This window comes from Lontra canadensis, unplaced genomic scaffold, assembly GCF_010015895.1.
Source record: "Lontra canadensis isolate GAN:19392208 unplaced genomic scaffold, GSC_riverotter_1.0 scaffold13, whole genome shotgun sequence".
Taxonomy (NCBI): Eukaryota; Metazoa; Chordata; class Mammalia; order Carnivora; family Mustelidae; genus Lontra; species Lontra canadensis.
In genome coordinates, this window is record NW_022631007.1 from 19,465,764 (window position 1) to 19,488,766 (window position 23,003).

The following is a 23,003-nucleotide window of genomic DNA, read 5'->3' on the forward strand; positions in this document are numbered from 1 at the left end:
TTTCACCTAATGGCCCAACAGCTTCCCCTCTGGCAACCAAAGGGGATCTTTGTATTCATAGGTTTGGTTTTTGTTGTTGTTCAACATGACATGTTGTTCAATGACTGGATGAAGTCATATGGTAGTTGTCTTTCTCTGACGGACTTACTTCACTTAGGATTATATCTTCTAGGTCAATCCATGCTGTTGCAGATGGGAAGATCTCATCCTATTTTAGGGTTGAGTAATACTCCATTATATGTATACACTACACCTTCTTTTATCCATTCATCTGTGGATGGACACTTGGGTTGCTTCTATATCTTGTAAGGTGGTATCTCAATGTGGTTTTAATTTGAATCTCCCTAATGACAAATGATGAAGAACATTTTTTCAAATTTGTATGGAATCATAAGATTCTTATGGAATCATAAGATTAGCAATCCCGAATTGCTAAGGAAATGTTGAAAAACAAATAAAACTGGCGGCATCACGTTACCTGATTTCAAGCTTTACTACAAAGCTGTGATCACCAAGACAGCATGGTACTGGCATAAAAACAGACACATAGACCAGTGGAACAGATTAGAGAGTCCAGATAGGGACCCTCAACTCTATGGGCAAATAATCTTCGACAAAGCAGGAAAAAATATGCAGTGGAAAAAAGACAGTCTCTTCAATAAATGGTGCTGGGAAAATTGGACAGCTATATGTAGAAGAATGAAACTCGAACATTCTCTTACACCGTACACAAAGATAAATTCAAAATGGATAAAAGACCTCAACATGAGACAGGAATCCATCAGAATCCTAGAGAAGAACAGAGGCAGTAACCTCTTCGACATCAGCCACAGCAACTTCTTTCAAGATATGTCTCCAAAGGCAAAGGAAACAAAAGTGAAAATGAACTTTTGGGACTTCATCAAGATCAAAAGCTTCTGCACAGCAAAGGAAACAGTCAACAAAACAAAGAGGCAACCCATGGAATGGGAGAAGATATTTGCAAATGACAGTACAGACAAAAGGTTGATATCCAGGATCTATAAAGAACTCCTCAAACTCAACACACACAAAACAGATAATCATATCAAAAAATGGGCAGAAGATATGAACAGACACTTCTCCAATGAAGACATACAAATGGCTATCAGACACATGAAAAAAATGTTGCTGTTTTTTTTGTAGTGTCTTTATCTAGTTGATGTCCGGATTTTGCTGGCCTCATGGAAGAATAGGTATTAGCCCTTTAACTGTTTGGTAGAAATTACCTGTGAAGTCATTTGGTCATAGATTTTTTATTTATTGGGATTTTTTTTTTTTTTTTTTACTGATTTAATGTGATTGCTGGTAATTTATTCAAATTTTCTATTCTTTCCTGATTCAGTTTGGAAAGTTATATGTTCATGGAAATTTATACATTTCTACTAGGTTGTCCAATTCATTAGCATATAATCTTTCATAATCTCTCACATCCTTTGTATTTTGAGGTATCAGTTATTTCTCCTACTTCTTTTTTATTTTACTTGAGTCTTCCCTCCCCCCCATTAGTCTGGGTAAATGTTTATCAATTTTTTTCATCTGTTCAAAGAAACTGCTCCTGTTTTCATTGATCTGTTCTCTTGTTTTTGTTAGTCTGTATTTCATTTATTTCTCTTCTAATCTTTATTATTTCTTCTACCAGTTCGTACTTTCTTCATTCTTCTTCTAGCTCCTATGGGTTATTTGAGATTTTTCTTCCTTCTTGGGTAGACTTGTATTTCTATAATCTCCCCGCCCCCCGCCCTTAGAATAGCTTTTGGTGCATTCCAAAGATTTTGGACAGTTTTCTCATTTTCTTTTGTCTCCAAGTATTTTTTGGTTTTTTCTTTGATTTCTTGGTTGATGCATTCATTTTTTAGTAGCACGTTATTTAGCTTCCATATATTTGTGTTCTTTCCAGATTTTCTCTTGTGATTGATTTCTAGTTTCACACCATTGTGGTAGAAAAGATTCATGTTCTGTTTTCAATTTTTTTGAATTTGTTCAGACTTGTTTTGTGGACTAACATCATCTATTCTGTTAGGTTCATCTGGTCCAGTGTATTGTTGATTTTCTGTTTGGATGATCTACCCACAGATGTAAGTGGGGTATTAAAGTCCTCTTACTAGTACTGGACTGCTGTCAATTTCTTTGTTTATGTCTCTTAATAGTTGCTCTATGTATTTAGGTGCTTTCATGTTGGGTGCATATTTACAGTTTTTGTATCCTTTTTGGACACACCCCTTTATGTAGTGTCCTTGTCTCATTACAGTTTTTGTTTTAAAGTCTATTTTGTCTGATATAAGTATTACTACCCCAGCCTTCTTTTTACTTCCATTAGCATGGCAAATGCTTTTCCATCCCTTCACTTTCAGTCTTCATGTCTAGGTCTGAAGTCAGTCTCTTATAGAGAGCATATAGAGATATCTTGATTTTTTTTTTTTGTTTGTTGTTGTTGTTGTTGTTTTTAAATCCAGTCAGTCACCCTATGTCTTCTGATTGAAGCATTTAGTCCATTTATATTCAAAGTAATTACTGAGAAGTGTTATTGTCATTTTGTTAACTTATTTTACGTTGTTTTTGTAATTCTCTGTTCCTTTCTGCTCATGTTCTTCTCTCACTGTTTGACGGCTATTTTTAGTGATTTGCTTGGATTCTTTTCTCTTCATTTTTGGATATCTATTACAGGTTTCTGATTTGTAGTTACTATTAGCATCTTATGCATATAGCATTAACATCTTATGCATATAGCAATCTATATTAAGTTGATGGTCACTTAAGTTTGAGCCATTCTAAAAGGACTGTATTTTTGCCTGCCCCCACATTTTATGTATATGATGTCATATTTGACATATTTTGTGATTCTGTTTATTGGTTTCTATATCTATAACTGATTTTACTGCTTTTGTGCTTTAAACTACATACTGGCTTCTAAGAGATTAATTTACTAATTTTATTATATTTGTGTTTATCTTTGAGATTTTTTCCCATTCATAATTTCCTTATTCTTGATTATGACCTTTTCTTTCCAAAGAATTCCCTTTAATCTTTCTTGTGTTGCCATCTGAGAGGTTTTTTGGTGTTGGGGATGGGTAGTCAGATCAGATATGTACTGTGGCTGCAGTCAAAATTGTGTATATGGTTATACTCAACTCTCTCCAGGGCAAGAGGCACTTTGGTGTGATACCAGTCCCTGAAAGGGCTGCCTGCAGGATGTGATACCACAAGGGCTTCTTAAGAGTGACTCCTATTGAATAGGGTGGGTTGGGATAGGAGGAGCCACAAGGTAATGTCAGGATGGGGCACATGGTGTTAGCAATGTGGTAGATTGCTAACTATGTTCCACTGGTTCCAACAAGTGTCAAGCTATCTAGTGTGGAAAGTGGGGAGTGGAGAGAAATGGTGCCTGACAACTTTTGTGTTCTTGGTGAGGCCTAATGATTCTTTCCCCTCCAATACACATTCTGAGATTAATAAATAAATCTCCTCCATATATACCCCATGAGCTTTTCAAATTTGCTTCTGTTCTGTATCTCTGAGGTGTTGTTTTTTATGTTCTTTAATGGCAGGGATTCAGTTTCTATTGTCCTCAGGCTCCCCCAGGCATGAGCCTGCCAATTTTTAAAGTACCCTGAGTTCAACTGCACTGATTGTAAAAACTCAAGAAATTAAGTTTTCAAAGCCAAATGGTATAAAGACTCATCTTCCTGATGTGGGTCCCCTATCTCTGGGATGCCTGGTATGCTTTTTGCTCTTTTCCCTTCTCCATACTCATGGTGTCCCTCCTGTTTTGGTTAGTCTCACCTGGAGTTTAGTTCTGGACTCTGTCTCGGCCCCTCCTTCTCTTTCAGTGTGGCCCCCTAATATTAACAGTGGATTGTGTGTTCTGCCAGGATTAGGGTAATTTTGGGGTTTGTTGCACTGATGTGGCTATTATCTAGGTGTGTCCATGGGATGAAGTAGGCTTAGGATCTCCCTACTCACCATCTTCCCAGAAGTACTAAAATAACTTTAAATAATGGCAAATAAAGTCACATGCTGTGTAAGCAAATGACAAATGGATTTCTTGTCCTTCTGCAATCAAATAGAAATCTGGAGAATCAAATTCTTTTTCAAAATATTGTTGTGTCTAATGTTAAGGATGTAACTTAGTTTTTGAAGAAAAATAGGAGAAGGAAAAAAAGAGCAATTAATAAACTACAGGAACCATGATCTTTCAAGGCAAAAACCTGGAAAAAAATGGTAATTCATGGAAGCATTAGTCAATTCTGAAAGTGCTGGTTATTCAAGGTCATCAAATTTTGTACCCTTTTCAACTCTAGTAAGTATTTGTACATAAAAAAAAAAAAACCTTCAGTTTGCTATTCTATTAAATTTCCTCTGTAATCCACATTACAAGTCACTGTTGTTTGGATATTGTAAATAACGCTGCAATGAGAATGGAGGTGCACATATCTCTTGGAGATAGTGATTTAATTTCCTTTGGATATATAGCCAGAAATAGGATTGCTAGATCATATGATAACTCGATTTTAATATTTCAAAACACACTATACTCTTTTCTATCATGGCTGGACAAATTTACATTTCCAATCAAAGTGTACAGGGATTCCTTTTTCTTCAGATCCTTGCCAGCACTTGTTATTTTTTGTCTTTTTGATAATAGCTATCCTAATTTGTGTGAGGTGTTATCTTATTCTGATTTTGATTTGCATTTCCCTGATGATTAGTGATAGTGAGAACCTTTTCACACTTGATGGCTATTTGAATACCTTATTTAGAAAAATGACTATCGAGGCCTATGTCTATTTCTAAATTAGAGTATCTGAGTTTTTTGTTTTTTATTTGTTTTTGTCATTGAGTTGCATGAATTTATTATGTATTTTGGGTATTAACCCCTTATCAGATATGTAGTTTGCAAATGTTTTTTCCCATTCTATAGGTTGCCTTTTTTACTCCATTGATTTTTTTTTTTTTTCTTGGTCACTTTTTAAAGTTTTTATTTAAATTCCAGTTAACATACAGTGTGATATTAGTTTCAGGTGTACATTATAGTGAGTCAACACTTTCATACAACATACAATAGCCAAGACATGAAAACCTAGGTGTTTATTGGCAGATGTATGGATAAAGACAAGGTGGTGTGTATATATGGAATATTATTCAGTCAGAAAAGAAGGAAATCTTCTATTTTTCTTACTCTTACTTATGGCTTTTGTTTCCCACTCATAGATGCCTTTCTTATAGGGCTGGTTTAGTGGTTGTCAATTTATTTAACTTTTTTTTGGGAAACTCTCTCCTATTCTGAATGATGGCCTTGCTGGTTAGAGTATTCTGGCTGTAGGTTTTCCCTTTAAGCGCTTTGGATATATCATGCCATTCCCTTCTGAACCATAAAACTTCTAATGAAAATCAGCTGATAGCCTCAAGGGATTTCCTTTGTATGTAACTGTCTTCTCAACTCCTGCAACTTTTCACATTATCATTATTTTTTCCTTTTTTTTTTTTTTAAATTTTCTCAGTGTACCAAGATTCATTGTTTATGCACCACACCCAGTGTTCCGTGCAATATGTGTCTTCCTTAATACCCACCACCAGGCTCACCCATCCCCCTACCTCCCTCCCTTCTGAAACCCTGTTTGTTTCTCAGAGTCCACAGTCTCTCATGGTTCATCTCCCTTACTGATTTCCCCCAATTCACTTTTCCTTTCCTTCTCCTAATGCCCTACATGCTATTCCTTATGCTCCATAAGGAAGTGAAACCATTTGATAATTAAGTTTCTCTGCTTGACTTCTTTCACTCAGCATAATCTCCTCCAGACCCATCCATGCTGATACAAAAGTTGGGTATTCATCCTTTCTGATGGAGGCATAATACTCCATTGTATATATGGACCATATCTTCTTTATCTATTCATCTCTTGAAGGGCATCTTGCCTCTTTCCATACGTTGGCAACTGTGGCCATTGCTGCTATGAACATTGGGGTACAGATGGCCCTTCTTTTCACTACATCTGTATCTTTGGGGTAAATACCCAGTAGTGCAATTGCAGGGTCACAGGGTAGCTCTATTTTTAATTTCTTAAGGAATCTCCACCCTGTTTTCCAAAGTGGTTGCACCAACTTGCATCCCCACCAACAGTGTAAGAGGGTACCCCTTTCTCCATGTCCTCTCCAACTCTTGCTGCTTCTTATCTTGTTAATTTTGGCATTCTATCTGGTGTAAGGTGGTATCTCAATGTGGCTCTGATTTCAATTTCCTTGATGGGTAATGACGATGAACATTTTTTCACGGGTCTGTTAGCCATTTGTATGTCTTCTTTGGAGAAGTGTCTGTTCATGTCATCTGCCTATTTTTTGACATGACTATGTTTTGAGGAGTTTTTAATAGATCTTGGATATCAGCCCTTTGTCTATAGTGTCATTTGCGAATATCGTCTCCCATTCTGTGGGTTGCCTCATTGTTTTGCTGTTTCCTTTGCTGTGCAGAAGATTTTGATGTTGATGAAGTCCCAAAAGTTCATTTTCGTTTGTTTGTTTTTTTGCTTTGCCTTTGGAGACATGTCTTGAAAGAAGTTGCTGTTGCCAATGTCAAAGAAGTTACTGCCTATGTTCTCCTCTAGGATTTTAATAAATTTCTGCCTCACATTGAGGTCTTTTATCCATTTTGAGTTTATCTTTGTGTATGGTGTAAGAGAATGGTCGAGCTTCATTCTTCTATACATAGTGGTCCAATTTTCCCAGCACCATTTATTGAAGAGACTGTCTTTTTTCCACTGGATATTTTTTCCTGTTTTGTCAAAGATTATTTGACCATAGGGTTGAGGATCCACACCTGGGCTCTCTGTTCTGTTCCACTGACCTGTGTGTCTGTTTTTCTGCCAGTACCATGCTGTCTTAGTGGTCACAACTTTGTAATATAACTTGAAATCAGGCAACGTGATGCCCCCAGCTTTGTTTCTCTTTTTCAACATTCCCTTAGCAATTCGGGATCTCTTCTGGTTCTGTACAAATTTTAGGATTGTTTGTTCCAGCTCTTTGAAAAATGCTGGTGGAATTTTGATTGCCATGGCATTGAAAGTATTGATTGCTCTAAGCAGTATTGACATTTTGACAATGTTTGTTCTTCTGATCCATGAACATGGAATGCTTTTCCATGTTTTTGTGTCTTCTTCCATTTCTTTCATGAGTGTTCTGTAGTTCATCGAGTACGGATCTTTACCTCTTTGCTTAGGTTTATTCCCAGGTATCTTATGGTTCTTGGTGCTATAGTAAATGGAATTGATTTTCTAATTTCCCTTTCTGTATTTTCATTGTTAGTGTATAAGAGAGCAACTGATTTATGTACATTCATTTTGTATTCTGTCACATTACTGAATTGCTGTATGAGTTCTAGTCGTTTAGGGGTGGAGACTTTTGGGTTTTCCATATAAAGTATCATGTCATCTGCAACGAGAGAGAGTTTGACTTCTTCTTTGCCAGTTTGAATAAATTTTACTTCTTTTTGTTGTCTGATCACTGTTGCCAGGACCTCCAGTACCGTGTTGAACAAAAGTGGTGAGAGTAGGCATCCTTGTCATGTTCCTGATCTCCATGGGAAGGCTGTCAGCTTTTCCCCATGGAGAATGATATTTGCTGTGGGTTCTTCATAGATAGATTTTATGAAGTTGAGCAATGTTCCCTCTGTCCCTATACTTTGAAGAGTTTTAATCAGGAAAGGATGCTTTGTCTTGTCAAATGCTTTTTCTGCATCAGTTAAGGGGACCATGTGGTTCTTCTCTCTTCTCTTATTGATTTGTTCTCTCACATTGGTCGATTAGTAAATGTTGAACCACCCCTACATTCCAGGGATAAATCCCACCCGGTCCTGGTGGATAATCTTTTTACCTACTGTTGGATCCTATTAACTAGGATCTTGTTGAGAATCTTGGCATCCATACTCATCAGGGATATTGGTCTGAAATTCTCCTTTTTGATGGGGTCTTTGCCTGGTTTGGGGATCAAGGTAATGCTGGCTTCCTAGAAAGAGTCTGTTAGTTTTCCTTCTGTTTCTATTTTTTGAAACCGCTTCAGGAGAATAGGTGTTATTTCTTCTTTGAATGTTTGGTAGAATTCCCCAGGGAATCCCATCAGGTCCTTGTCTCGTTTTTTGGGAGGTTTCTGAGGACTGCTTCAATCTCGTTACTAGACACTGGTCTGTTCAGGTTGTCAATTTCTTCCTGCTTCAGTCTTGGAAGTTTATAGGTTTCCAGGAATGCATCCATTTCTTCTAGGTTGCTTAACTTATTGGCATGTAACTGTTGATAATAATTTCTGATGATTGTTTCTATTTCCTCAATGTTAGTCGTGATCTCTCCCTTTTCATTCATAATTTTATTAATTTGGGTCCTCTGTCTTTTCCTTTGGATTAGTTTGGCCAGTGTTTTATTGATCTTATTGATCCTTTCAAAGAATCAGCTTCTGGTTTTGTTGATGTGTTCTACTGTATTTCTAGTTTCTATCTCATTGATCTCTGCTCTAATCTTGATTATTTCCCTTCTTGTGCTTGGGGTTAGCCTAATTTATTGTTGATTTTACAGTTCTTTAAGGTGTAAAGAGAGCTGGTATTTTCAGGATTCTTTAATTTTTTTGAGTGAGACTTGGATGGCTGTGTATTTATTTCTCCCTTAGGACTGCCTTTGCTGTATCCCATAGGTTTTCGACTGATGTGTCTTCATGCTCATTGGTTTCCATGAATTCTTTTAAGTTCTTCTTTGATTTCCTGGTTGATCCAAACATTCTTGAGCAGGATGGTCTACAGATACAGAACATTCCACCCTAAAACAACAGAATACTCATTCTTCTTGAGCACACATAGAACCTTCTCCAGAATGGACCACATACCAGGTCACAAATCAGGGCTCAACCAATACCAAAAGACTGAGATTATTCCCTGCATATTCTCAGACCACAGTGCTTTGAATCTGGAACTGAAACACAAGAAAAACTTTGGGAGGAATACAAACACTTGGAAGCTATTTTTTTTTTTTTTTTTTTTTTTTTTTGCCATTTTAATTACGTGTCTTGGTGTGCAGCTCCTTGGGTTGAATTTGTTAGGGAAATCTCTCTGCCTCATGAATCTGGATTTCTGTTTCCCTCCCCAGATTTGGGAAGTTTTCTGGTTTAATTTCTTCAAAGACATTTTCTGCTCCCCTCTTTTTTTCTGTGATAGTCCTATATTGCATATATCCTTAGGGTTGATGGTGTCACTGAGTTCTCCTAAGCCTGTTCTCATGTGGTATTCGTCTCTCACCTGTTCAGCTTTAATGTTTTCCATTACTGTATCCTCCAGGTCACATATTTTCCTTGGCTTCCTGTAGCTATTTATTCATGTACTGAGTTCTCTATGATGTTTTTTGACTTGTCAAGGGTCTCATGCATTTCCTTCACCCTTTTCTGAAGTCTAGTATCTTTATGATCATTACTTTAAATTCTCTTATCAGGCATACTACTTTGTGGGAGGCCACAATAAGGCTTGAGACAAGGACCAAACCAGGCCCTGACTTGTGCCTCCTTTAAGGTCCAAATAACCTAACAGAAGGTTATGGACGGGAAAAGTTGAGTAGCACTGAGAAAAGGTCTGTGCTCTGTGTTGTGCACTCACCTACGTGACTTCCCACACGTTCACTAAACAGATGAGAACAATGCGGTTGGAGTTATAAATTCTTAGAGGATCTTTGTTGTCCTAGTATAGCTCATAAATTACTCTCGTGTTTGCTGTTACTTCTTGTATCAATACAGAACAATTGTACTAACATCAGCCGCTTGGCGTCACGAGGTCTGTTTCTAGTTAATAGTGAAACTTATTATGGGAACTTGTGGTTATTTAGCTAGACACGGATGTAGTGCTTCTCCTAGTGTAATATTACTATATATATGGCTATAAGACTTTGAATAAACTCAGCACTGTTGGATATCCTCCTCAGCACTCCTCCTGCCCCCATCTCTTTGTGTCTTAGGTTTTCTTAATCATCCTCTTATCCTCACATTCCTGGTAGATTTGTCGCACCGACCGCGACATTACTTATTTCAATTTTGCTTAGGGTGGCTCAGTGGGTTAAAGCCTCTGTCTTCAGCTCAGGTCATGGTCCCGGGGTCCTGGGATCGAGCCCCACATCGGGCTCTCTGCTCAGCGGCGAGCCTGCTTCCCTTCCTCTCTCTCTGCCTGCCCTTCTGCCTACTTGTGGACTCTGTCAAATAAATAAAGTCTTTAAAAAAAAAAAAAAAAGAGAGAGAACTGCTATGATTTTGTCCTATACTTTCATTTGGGACATATTCTGTCTCATTTTCTCTACCTATTTCTCTGTTAGGAAGGTCAGTTACATTTTATGCTCTTGAAAGTATGCGCTTTATGGGGCACCTGGGTGGCTCAGTGGGTTAAGCTGCCTTCCGCTCAGGTCATGATCTCAGGGTCCTGGGATTGAGCCCCACATTGGGGTCTCTGCTTGGCAGGGAGCCTGCTTCCCTCTCTGCCTACTTGTGATCTGTCAAATAATTAAGTAAAATCTTTAAAAAAAAGAAAGTAGGGGCTTTATGGAGGATAGTTCCTATAGTGCCCTGCAGTGCAGTCCCCTGTTCACCATAACCTGGCAATCCAGGAAAGTGTCCTATGTGCTGCTTGCATCCTGCTATTGTGTCTGGATCATTTTTCTTTCAGTCCAGATGTATGCCCTCTCTGCCTGTTGTGGGCTGTCCTTGCTCTTTGTGGTAGGAGACCCAGGCAGGCTGGCTCTGAGGGAAATAGCCACAAGAGGGCTTGAGGACAGGGTAGCAGTGTTATCTAAATTTGTGCTGAGCTGCTAGTCCTGGGCAGAATTCCACAAAGCATGGTGGCCACCAGGGACATGATGTGTGGTGGCTGTGTGGTGGTTGGGTGTACCCAGTGTTTGTGCATGCATTGATGCTGGGCAGGGTGTGTGTGGGGTTAACAAAATTTGTGCTGAGCCCAGTGCTGAGGTCAGCAGGCTTGATGTCGGGGATAAGTCTTCTGGAGAACTCATGGGTGGGGCACATGGTCAGCAGGTTAGGTAGCAAGTATCTGTGCAGGGCTGCCACAGCCGGAGTGGCTTTCTACTTATGCCTGGGAGGCAGATGAGGAAAATGGCACCTGCCAGCCTCTTTGTTCCTGGGTAAGTTCCCCAACACGTTCCAAATTCTGTAGAAAAAGATCTCCTTATTTGTCCCAGGCATTGTACAAACTGTCACTTCTGTGGTGCCCCTCTGCAAGATGCTGTTCTTAAGTGTGGGGACTCAGCTATCATTTGCCTTTGCTGGTCCAGCTCTAAGTGAACTGATTTTTAAAGCTCCAACTCCTGTTGGTTATACACACATGGAATTAAGCCCCTCTGGTTTTCAAAACCAGTCATTATGGGGATTCCTCTTCCCCATGTGGGCTCCCTGATGCTTTCTCCTGTCTGTGCCTGCAGCTCCGTCTAGGCAGTTTCTGACCTCCGTTTCTGCTTTCCCTAACCTCTCAGATGTGGCTTCTCTACATTTTATTGTGGAATTTGTTCTGTCAGTCTTCAGATTGCTCTAGTTTATTTACTCAGATGTGAATGATACCTAGTTGTAAATGTGGGAGATGTCTTCCTCTCTGCCATCTCTACTAAGTGATTAGGTCACTCTCAATGTAGCCTTCATCTTTGTTTCCTGCACCTCCTTAATACATTAAATCCACTATTATATCCTGCTCTTATTTCCTTAGATGTCTCTTTATTAGTTTCAAATACTAATAAAACTAATAGTTTTAATGCTGACTGCACACCTGAAGCACCTGGGAAACTTTAAAAAATACTGATGCCCAGGCCTCACTGGACTAATAAAATCAATCTGTGGGTGCCAAATCCACAGCATGTTTAAATATCTTCCCAGGTAATTCAAATGTACAAACAGAACTGAGGACCACTGAAGTAGAATGTGCATTCAGTAGTACTCAACTGGGGACAGGCTTATTGAAATAAATTTAGGACACTTTTTTTTTTTCCAGATAAACATTCAGTGCCCACCCCCCACCCCCCACCCCCAATCTAGCAATATCTTTAGATATTTTTGCCATGACCACGGGTTGCTATTGGCATCTAGAGCGCAGAGGCCAAGAATGCTGCTAAACATTCAATGCACAGGAGAGCTTCCCCAACAATTACCAGCCTCAAAATGTCCACAATGTAGAAGTAGATAAATCTTGCTTTGGAGCGACATTGAGAACCAGTTTAAGAAGAGGAAATACAGGGACACCTGGACAGTTGGTTAAGCTGCTGCCTTTGGCTCAGGTCATGATTCCGGGGTCCTGGGGTTGAGTCCTGCATCGGGCTCCTTGCTCAGTGGGGAGCCTGCTTCTCTTTCTGCCTCTGCCTGCCATTTTGTCTGCTTGTGCTCTCTCTCTCTGACAAATGAATAGATAAAATCTTAAAAAAAAAAAAAGAAAAAAAAGAATTGGAACCAAAAGCACAATTCTGTTTAAATGTAAGGATCATACTGATGTTACAACTGACAGAAGTCTAAAAAAATTTTATACTTGAAGCCAGAGAACTGCTGTTTGAAGTGTAGTATCTATAATTGAATTTTTAAGATAGGCTTCAGTACATTTTCAATGAAATTCAAAACATGCAGAGTTCAAGAAATGAAAGTCGAAATTTCTTTAATCTATGAAATGTGGCAGGAATAGTAGTCAACCTGAAAGTTCTTTCCGTTTAAATTCTGCAACTTTTTGATATTTTTAATCACAAACTTTTTGACATTGATACAAGGAGTCAAAGAGAAACATATGTGTGTGTATACACACACACACATATATGTACATGTATACATATATGTATATAGACATATATGTATTTTTATATATCTATGTATACATACATATATACATATGAAGATACAGATTTGATTCCACACACACTGGAATCAAACCAAATTCCAGTGCTGGGTCTTAACACTAGCTCTGTAACCAAAGCATGCACCTCTGTTTCCCATTTTGTGTACTATAAAATGAGGGATGTATGTCAGATGATCTGAATGGTCTCTTTCACAGTTAATGTCCATAAAGTAATTCCTAAGCTCTTGTCAAAATACAAATTTCACAACAAAACCTATTTCTTAGTGATAGGTCAAAATTAATTTCAATGGCTCAACCTTATTTTAAAAAGGTAGAAAATTTATGTTTAAGATGGATAATTTTATGTAGGATTTCTTTATGGAGTCCTGAGTAAGTATGAGAAAAGTGATACCTATATTTTCTTACTATAGTACATAATCAACTACTTTCCACTATTATCAGTAAGAGTCCCTTGGATCGTATTTTCTGAACCTGAATCTTGCCGTAACATTTCATAGAAAATATTTTAATTGGCAATTACTGCTTCTCATGTTGCTTCTGATTCTGTTAATGAAAAAAGGAAGCCTTGCCACCATGTACCCTAGCTCCCATACAATAACACATAACTATAGCCATTTTTGGGACTAAGTATCCTTTTCAACCAGTAGGTGGCACTTCAGAATTGTTAAAGCCAACATTGAAATTTCAAGGGAACAAGGCTCAAACAGTAGGGCAAGGTATCAAATGCCTGAATAAGCAACACGAACGGTAGAAACAATGAGAGTACTGCAAGACCATGGACCAAATAATTTTTTGGTGGGAGCTGTCCTTTGCATTGTAGGATGTTTAACAGCACCCCTGGCCTCTACCTTCTGGATGCCTAAAGCACCACCCTTTTTTCCTCAGTCCCATGCTGTGCGGGAAGTATGGCCAGACATTGCTAAATTCGCTGTGGGGCAAAACTGTCCCAATTCAGAACGACCGAGAAGGAAAAAAAGTAGGCAAACAGATTTATTATTATACACAATAGGACTGATCTCTCTCACACTGCTGAGTGAAAAGTCAGACATAAAAATGAACATACTATATATGGTTTCATATAGCATAAAGCATCAAAACAAACAAACCATATTCATCGCAGCAGGAAATCAGGATAATGGCTACCCTCAGGAGGGATAGTGAGGGGAGAAGTGCCAGTAATGTTGTCTTGAGATGGGTGCTGCTTACATAGAAGAAAATTTATTGAGCACTTATGATATGGGGCATATATGTGGAAAAGTACACCTATTAACTTTGTAGTTTTCATAGTGAATGAAAACTCTGTACTCCTTACTCTCTGAATTATTAAGCAACACTTAGCTATATGTTAACTAAGCAAAGTTTTAAATCAAGCTGTGAGCTAATCATCTCCATATGTTCCTTTTAAAAAGTCACTTAACTGAAAAATAAAGGAAAAACCCATTTAATTATTAATTCATTTCTAAGCGGTTACTTGCTCTTCTGAGATTCCTACTGGCCAAAGCCTAACAAATCTGATTCTTTTTAAGCTTAAAATGCTATAAAAACAAGGTCTGTCACAAATGAGGCATTTCTGTAAAGTACTATAGTTTTTATCTCTTACTAAAATGGAGAAATATGACTTAGCAGCTGAGGCACTGTTTTGTCAAAATAACCTATATTTATATGACTCAATCCAGGAGTTAAGGATCCTTTTTTGAGATCCATATTCTTTTACATATATAGTATTAATCCTTATTTTCCTGCACAAACATTACTTCAAAGTAAAACATGCTCCAACACTTAGCAAATAATAAAATTGAAAGCTACACTGAATCTAGAATTCGATTGCATTTTTAAAAAATGTTAAAATAAGAAACTACATTAATCTTTTAAAAGAACTCTATTTTAAACATACTGCAATGAAAAAACACAGATCCAAATAGGTGATTTATTTTTAGAGAAAAATAAAACAGGTTTTTCCAATAAAGGGAAGAATAACAATATGAGATCATGTCCTGATTACATGTCAATTACCACATTCCATACAATGTGGATGTGATCAACATGTATTCAATGATAGTATGAATAAACAGTTGAGATTTAAAAATCACATAGCACTTGCCAATGCTGTAAATCAGTAAGTGTTGAAATAAATACCCAGAAATAAGTAAATTTTAAAAACTGAAGCTTTTGACAGTGTTTATAGATCAACCCAAATGGTACATACAAATAGTACAGCTGATAAATTGACATTACTGTTAGTTTCCACCTAATTTCTTGATAATATGGCTGTCTGGTGTTGCATTAGTGAAGATACTTCCGACAACCACATGGGTACCCCAGAGCCTATGACGAATCACTTTGCAGCAGCCAAGATCATCCACAGAGAATCCTAAATGTCGATAGCGTTCATCTGTTTCAAAAAGAGTGTTGTTTGTATATGGTCCAAAAAACTGGAGGAGATAAAAGCGATATTCATTAGCAAGAAAGACAATGATGTAATAGTTTTTATATAAACATGAATACACACCTAGTTTGATACTTCAAATATTTAAAAAATCAGGACCTAAAAAGGGCAGTTTTTAGGTACTGCATGTGACCAAGCACTTCCTCTTCATCCAATATCTGTGCTTCTGGAAATGTGAAACCAATAATCTAGCAGATTACACGCTATCCTGAACCAAACACTACAATCTTTCTAGATTTTGACTTTGAAAAGAAACAGTATATATTCCTATTTTAAGATATAAAAAATTTCATTATTATTTATAACTGAAAGCTATGCCCAGAATTTAAAATGCAACCACAACAGTGGTTCTTATCTTCTTCAAAGTATAGTGTCAGAGACATACTTCCTGGAAGTTAACGTTTATAAATATTTAACATCCATATTTTCTTAATTCTAAAAAGTCTTCTTTCTTAAACTATGATTGCTAATTTGTAACTACCAAATTCATTAATGTAAAAGTATTTACTAGTGAGAATGAAAACTAATAAAGACAGAAAAACTTAATTGTCAGTGACTGGTCCCTCAAAGGTTGTGAATGGAACTGACTCAAACTGGTACTACTTTGGATAAAGTTGTGAAGTTTAAAAACTGTCTTAAATAATAACTTTGTTAGAAATAGATCATTTAACAATTTTATAATAAAAAAACATTCCTACTTCAAATTAATCTGGTTTTCAAAATGTAATTACTCACCGCCAAACCAGATGATGGGTCAATAAAGTCAGCCCAATAGCCTTCTGCTCGAAGAGCATAGCAAATTTCCTTAGCACCATTAATGAACTGCAGAGAAAAAGAAAAAAATGTTCTGAAGATAGCATCCTTACATACTGTTGAAATATAAAACATTTTAAAATATCTTTTGCTTCAGAGAACTCAATAAGATTAATAAGGAAATATAACTAATGATAAATTAGATATAAAAAAATCATAAGATTTATGCCAGTCCAAAATAGAGTTCATTTAACACTTTCATTTCCTTCAGAAAGTCTAAATTGTGTATTTTTTCTACTAAATTATTATTTTAGGAACAATTTCTAATAAATTCTGTGCTATTAACTCCCAAATTTGCCACGAATTGGAAAATAGTTACTATTTTTATATTATAAAAATAAGGTAAGAAAACAAAATACAATGAAAGGATATGAACCATTCATTTGAATTTTGTTTAAAAATGTTATTTGTGGGGCGCCTGGGCAGCTCAGTTGGTTAAACAACTGCCTTTGGCTCAGGTCATGATCCCGGGGTCCCGGAATCAAGTCCTGCATCAGTCTCCCAGCTCCACGGGGAGTCTGCTTCTCCCTCTGACCTTCTCCCCTCTCATGCTCTCTCTCTCTCTCAAATAAATAAATAAAATCTTTAAAAAAATGTTACTTGTGTTACAAAAACACATCTATTCGTGATACATAATTTTCACTATATACCCTATTTTTTGTACAGTAATTATTACAAATCATGCATCTGTATCACCTATTCAAAATCTTGGTCTCACCATTCTACTTTGTAATTCCTATCATGTTTTTACTACCTTTCTCAGAAGTCTAAGCAGTGAAAAAGACAGTAACAAATATTAGGACCAGATTATTGTGTTTAAAAAAAAAAAAAAAAGGCAACAACCCATAAATGTTTAAAAACAAGGGCACAGATCCACTTCTGGTCATATAGAATAACAGCTATTCAGCTTGTCATCTGCTGAAAGCTGTAAAACTGACTAAAATATATGAGACAATGGTTTTAAATCCTGAACAATAGTGAGCCAAAACTGTAATCTTGGAGAGAAGGGCAACAAATTAGGTGATGCCCATATTTGTTCCAGCTGTCTGGAACACTGTCATAGAGCAAAGGAGAAGATTCCAAGTGATGGTGTCACTAAGCTAAGGAGGTAGAAAGGGAAGAGTTCTACTAAAGCATCTGAAATTTGTAGGTTAGGGTACTAGAAGAGAGAGGCATAAATGGGATTCCCAAGTAGAATGCAAAGTAATTCACCTGGTACAGTAACCAAGGGTGGAGCTGTGCACTCCCCCAAGGCAAGATTCCTTAAGGAATTGCCCTCACAGAAGAGTGCTAACTGGCATCTGAGAGGTCAGTAGTGTCACCAGAGGTTGGTGCACAGCTAGGTAACATGAATTTCTGGCTCACACAAAGCGTTAAGACCTCACTGAGCACGTTGGGCATTTAGCTGAGATCCCCCAAAGTTTATGCCTGAGGAAGATGGGCCATATCCTAAATTAAGAGGTTAGCAACTTGCAGCCTGAAGGTCAAATCCAGCTGGGTGCCAGTAAGTGCAATATGGTTTCAATGGAATATATCCATGTCTGTTCATTTATATATTGTCTCTGGTTGCTTTAACAAAATGAGGGTTGAGTTGAGTAGTTAAGACCCTATAACCTATAAAGCCTAAAAATTTATTATGTGGCTCTTTAGAAGGATCAGCAAACTTTTTCTGTATAGAGGAAGCAATTTAAGCTAACTTACTTTCTCCCAGCACTTCCTTGTAAAATAATGAAAAACATTAATATTGTATTCTTTAGGTTATCTTCATACTTAATATTTATACTTATTGTTTAATCTCATTAATCTTAATTCTTAAATAAGAAACCAACTAAATATGGTCTAGAAAAGTCATTAGAAAATACATGAATTTAATGAACAGAAACAAAACTACACTAAACTATAAAAACAAAATAATACAAATACTGGTAAAAGTATTTAAGATTTCTGCTCATCAACAGCAAACACTGATGTCTGGTGGAAAAAACTACAATAGATTTAAACCTCAGAACATAAAACATCTATTGACAGTAAACTACAGGTGGTTCTAAAATAATCACTAACATACTAGAATAGAAAGAACTTCATCGCTTTAGTCATTATAAAATTAAAAACAATAGGACATTTCAAAATCCTGAAATTGGTTATAAAAAACTGACAATTATACTGGGGTCAGTATCAAATGAGGTTCAGAATGTTTAATTCATTGGAAATTAGGACCAATAATGCAATGCACATTTGGGAGTGCTCTAGTGACTAAATGATAGCAATGGTAAGTATATATGTATTAGTAAATACTGCTTAGTAGGTAAAGAGAAAATGTTTGAGTTACTGCCTGAATTTCAACTCTCTAAATTCAGATCTCTTTAAAATCAGACAGTTCTTATGCCTCTCTGTAACTTCTTTATTAACTAGCATGCACCTTGCTCATGATCATGATAACATCCAATTATTGGCAAAGCTATATGTGGGACATTTTAATATGAAGTCAGAAGTCCTTATCCTAAGAGATTCTGTTCAGTATATAAATTATAATTTACAAATGAAGAGAACCATATATCCAATCCTAAAGAAAATATTTAAAAATTGCTAATATTACTTTACATGGAAATTAGCTAACTATATTTGAAAAAAATTCCCTTAACTAAAGTACCCAAGTGAGCTAATCTTGACCTGTGTCACACAGGCAAAGGAATATTTTCGTATCTTACAGAAACTCATAACCCAATATCAAACTCTTTTTTTTTTTTAAAAGATTCCATTTATTTATTTGACAGACAGAGATCACAAGTAGGCAGAGAGGCAGGCAGAGAGAGAGTAGGAAACAGGTTCCCCGCTGAGCAGAGAGCCCGATGTGGGGCTTGATCCCAGGACCCTGAGATCATGACCTGAGCCGAAGGCAGCGGCTTAACCCACTGAGCCACCCAGGCGCACCCCCAATATCAAACTCTTAAGACAATTATATGTTTTTGTATTTTTTTAAAATTGAAGACTTTAATTTACCACTTCACATTACTCAGGTTGGTGAAATAGAAAGAAATGCTAATAATATCCAGGGTAAGTAAGTTATGGTGACAACATATATACTAGGGCCATCTAGGCAGCATCCATCAAAACATAAAATGAATGTACACCCTGCATTCACCAATTCCCTATTTAGGACTCTACAGATGTAAGTGTGCGCATAAAAATATATGCACACATATATTCACTGCCTATAACAGCAAAAGTTTTTCAACTTACAAATTACTAAGGGAATTTTTAACAAAAAATTTTTGTTTTGCTCCTGAAATATAATACTATACAGATTTTACATAGTATAAAATCTGTAATGCTATGGAAAGGTGTCAAAACATTTTTTAGTAAAAAGCAAAGGACAGGAAAAAAGTGGGTATATAATACATTGTTACTGTACTGTACACTGTTACAGTTTATTCCTTGAAGACTGGAGTAGTTTTCACTTTTTACTTGACTTGCTTTAAGGAGAGAGTGATGGGTATGAAAAATTAATTTTACTTTTGCCATTTTTACTGTATTTTCCAAAATTCAAAAAAAATCTGATGAAAGTACTAGACAGAATCTAAGTTTTTCAAAGATACTAAAAACAAAAAATGATGGCATTTTTATTCTAAGATGTGAAAGTCCTTTAGTATGGACATACATTAGCAGAGAATTAATAAATGCTAAAAAGATACCCATCATTTAAAAATGCTGGTTCACTGGTATTTAAACATCACAAAATTTAAATAGTCAGCAATGGAAAGAATTACCTTTTCTAAAAGCATTTCTCTTTCATTTTCTACCTCTTCACTCCAAACAGTCATATCATTCTTAGTTTTCTGTGTTATAGTCAGAATCATTAGTTTGTTGGTAGCTCCTTCTGGAAACAGTGACTCAAAATCTATAAAAAAGAAAAAAATTCCAGGGAGAAAATAAGTTTTTTTTCTTTTAAAGAAGCAGTACATAAAAGTACTTCTTAGAAAAGTGATGGGTAAGTTTCATTATTATGGTACATGTTAGGTTGATAAATGCATACTACTTTTGCATACTACTTTTGAAAAAATTTGAAGAGAACTTTTGGTTAACTTCTGCTCTTGTTGAACTGAAATACTGCTGTCAACAATTCTGAAGAGAAAATAAGGTTACTTGTTATTGGTCTTGTAATCTTCAAAATAAGTATTAAAATTTTCTCAGTATTAGGTATTAGTTCATGAAATTATAGCTATAATAATCACCCAGAAGTAGAAGGATTTCAGGGAAAAAGTTACTGAGAAGTCTACAGCTATGAGGGGATATCTGAAAGACTTTACCTTGGTCATGTAATCTTTTCTGGCCAGACATATTACAATATTAAGTTACAAAGTACTGCAATGCCTATGGAGTCCATTATTTAACATTTAAGAAAATTAGTGACATTATATAATACAGATTAGTGTAAATGTATGAAGCACACTCTACCTCTTCGCAGCAATTCTGGACACGTCTGGATTGCACACTCTACTTTGGCGTTTTCAAAGTAAGTTTCTGCACTGCTGATTTCTTGTTCAACAGGTGCATTACTACCCTAAGAGGAATAGAACATAAATAAAAGCTGGAGTTCAAATAAAATATCTGATCTGTTATAAGCCTGTATTCTCTGAAAAGTTTAAAAAATAATTAACTGGAGGTGGGGTAATAAAGATTTAAAAACTTCAAAATGAACATATATACTATATACATATATATGTATATAGGTATATATAAACATACATATAAATATACTAATATTCTAAGACTTGATATGAGAAGTTGGCTAAGCAACTAAAATGCCTAAACTAAAATATATATTATATATTAATATTCTATACATTAAATATATACCCTTTCCTACAGGACAAGTTTAGAGGCTTCTATTCAACTGAAATTTATACTATATATTAAACACTATGACAAGAGCAGCCCCTCAATGGTAAAAAATCTGGCCTTTACCCTTAGGTTTAAAAGAGCGAGTAGAAGAAAACATGAAAAGCATGAACAAATAAATGTAATCCAACATGAAAAGTGCTTCAGAGTTACAAAGAAAGTCTTCTGGTAGTATAGATGGGGAAACATCATATTTAAACTACATGTGAATTAATGTGTATGTTTGGTGTGTAATGAATAGGTAGAAAGGAGGTTAGAAACTCAGGAGGAAAAACAGTCCAGCAAGAGACAGAAACAGTGCAAGCACATGAAATGGTCAAAGAATATGGTACAATTAAACAACAACAAAAAAAACGAACCAAAAGGTATACTATAATTTGAGTGCAGAGGGAGCAGAGAGTAACAGGAGGCGAAGTGGTAAAAGTAAGGGATCAAAATTGCGAAGGTCATTTATGCCACATTAAAGAATTTTGACTTTAGTCTATAAACAATGAATAGCAAGATCAGACATAAAAAAAATGCCAGTATTATTGTGCAGGCAATAGACCAATTAACAGCCAATATTTACTGATCACAGTGTATTTAGGTGTTTTATGTATATTTTTACATTTAATACTCATAGCAACGTTGTGGGCTAGGTATTATTATCCCATTTTACATATAAAGAAACAGAGGCTCAGAGATATTAAGTAGCTTTCTCAAGGTCACAAAATTAAGTAAAAGGCAGAAGTAACCTTTGAAGCAAGATTTATCCTAGACTCATAGTCCATCTCACTATAATGGCCCTAAGAATTGAGGAGAGCTACAGAGGTCTTGAACTCTGGCTTTATTAGTGGGAAGTGAAAGGACACAAATAATTTAAAATTTACTTCAGAGGGGGAAGCAATGCAATTCTGTCACTCTGTATGGTGGTATGATGGAGAGAGAAGCCAAGTTTGGCAGTATAATTTTTGTCTTGGGACAGTGGGAGAATGACTAAGTCACTTATGCTATTGATAACATGGGAGTAAGGACAGATTGTGAGGCATGGGAGGCTGGGGAACCTAAGTATGAGACATATAAAATCAAGGGACTTTTAAGACATTCAGATAATGAGGTCTGGTGAGCAGATAGAAATATAGAATCAGAAATGTCAGAAAAAGTTAGGAAGCCAAGGAATTAAGTGACCAATGAGTAATTAAATAAGATGGACAGATACACATAGGAAATCACATAAATGGCAGACAGAGGAGCCAAGAAGACAGAGAAATAATTATTGGAAATAAAATGTCAGGGGAGGACCGCTGTCTCCAAATGTTAGGTTATTGGATATAAATCATTATAACTATGAAGAGCTGTTGCTATAAATATTATGGCTTTGATAAAATCAGCCTGAAACTATGCAGAAATTGAGAAAATGATACAGATCAGGGGTTTGATAAAACTGAATTGCATGTAACTTTCCATTTTGCTGAGCAACACCAGTTTATTTATTTTTACCCCCCCACTTTTATTTATTAATTCTTTTATTCATTCATTTGAGAGATAGAGTGTGCTAAAGAGAGGGAGAAGCAGACTCCTGCTGAGAAGGGAGCCAGCTGCAGGGCTCAATCCCAGGACCTGAGCCAAAGGCAGACGTTTAACCTACTAAGCCACCCAGGTACATTCCTCACCCCCTCTTTAAAGTAAGCTCTATGCCCAACGTGCGACCTGAGCTCACAGACCTTGGATCAAGAGCAGCATGCTTTACTGACTGAGCCAGCTAGGCATCCCTACAATACCAGCTTAAGAACTCATTAAAAACAAAACAAAACAAAACAAAAACAAACAGACACTTTTTTTTTTTTTTTTTAAGATTTTATTTTTATTTGACAGAGATCACAAGTAGGCAGAGAGAGAGGGGGAAGCAGGCTCCCGGACCAGCAGAGAGCCCAGTGTGGGGCTCTATCCCAGGACCCTAAAATCATGACCTGAGGCAAAGGCAGAGGCTTTAACCCA

General features: G+C 36.5%; 1 protein-coding gene and 1 long non-coding RNA gene across 6 annotated transcripts in view; both read right to left on the reverse strand.

Annotated features, from left to right (window-relative positions):
• Positions 1-9,050: 9,050 nt before the first annotated feature.
• Positions 9,051-10,079, reverse strand: LOC116867973. Its single transcript, XR_004382704.1, has 3 exons — positions 10,061-10,079; positions 9,637-9,640; positions 9,051-9,484 (listed from the first exon to the last, which is right to left on the reverse strand). It is a non-coding gene; the product is annotated as an uncharacterized LOC116867973 (long non-coding RNA).
• Positions 10,080-14,781: 4,702 nt separating this feature from the next.
• The window catches only part of MMADHC (metabolism of cobalamin associated D), a 44,235-nt gene continuing 36,013 nt past the window's right edge, over positions 14,782-23,003 (reverse strand). For all 5 annotated transcript variants that reach the window (XM_032857747.1, XM_032857744.1, XM_032857743.1 and 2 more), the window contains 4 exons: positions 20,583-20,688; positions 19,895-20,025; positions 16,050-16,136; positions 14,782-15,300 (listed from right to left, as the gene is read on the reverse strand). In XM_032857747.1, coding sequence (XP_032713638.1) covers positions 15,106-15,300; positions 16,050-16,136; positions 19,895-20,025; positions 20,583-20,688 — 519 coding nt within the window. In that variant the 3' untranslated portion in view covers positions 14,782-15,105. The remainder of the gene's footprint in view (positions 15,301-16,049; positions 16,137-19,894; positions 20,026-20,582; positions 20,689-23,003) is intronic.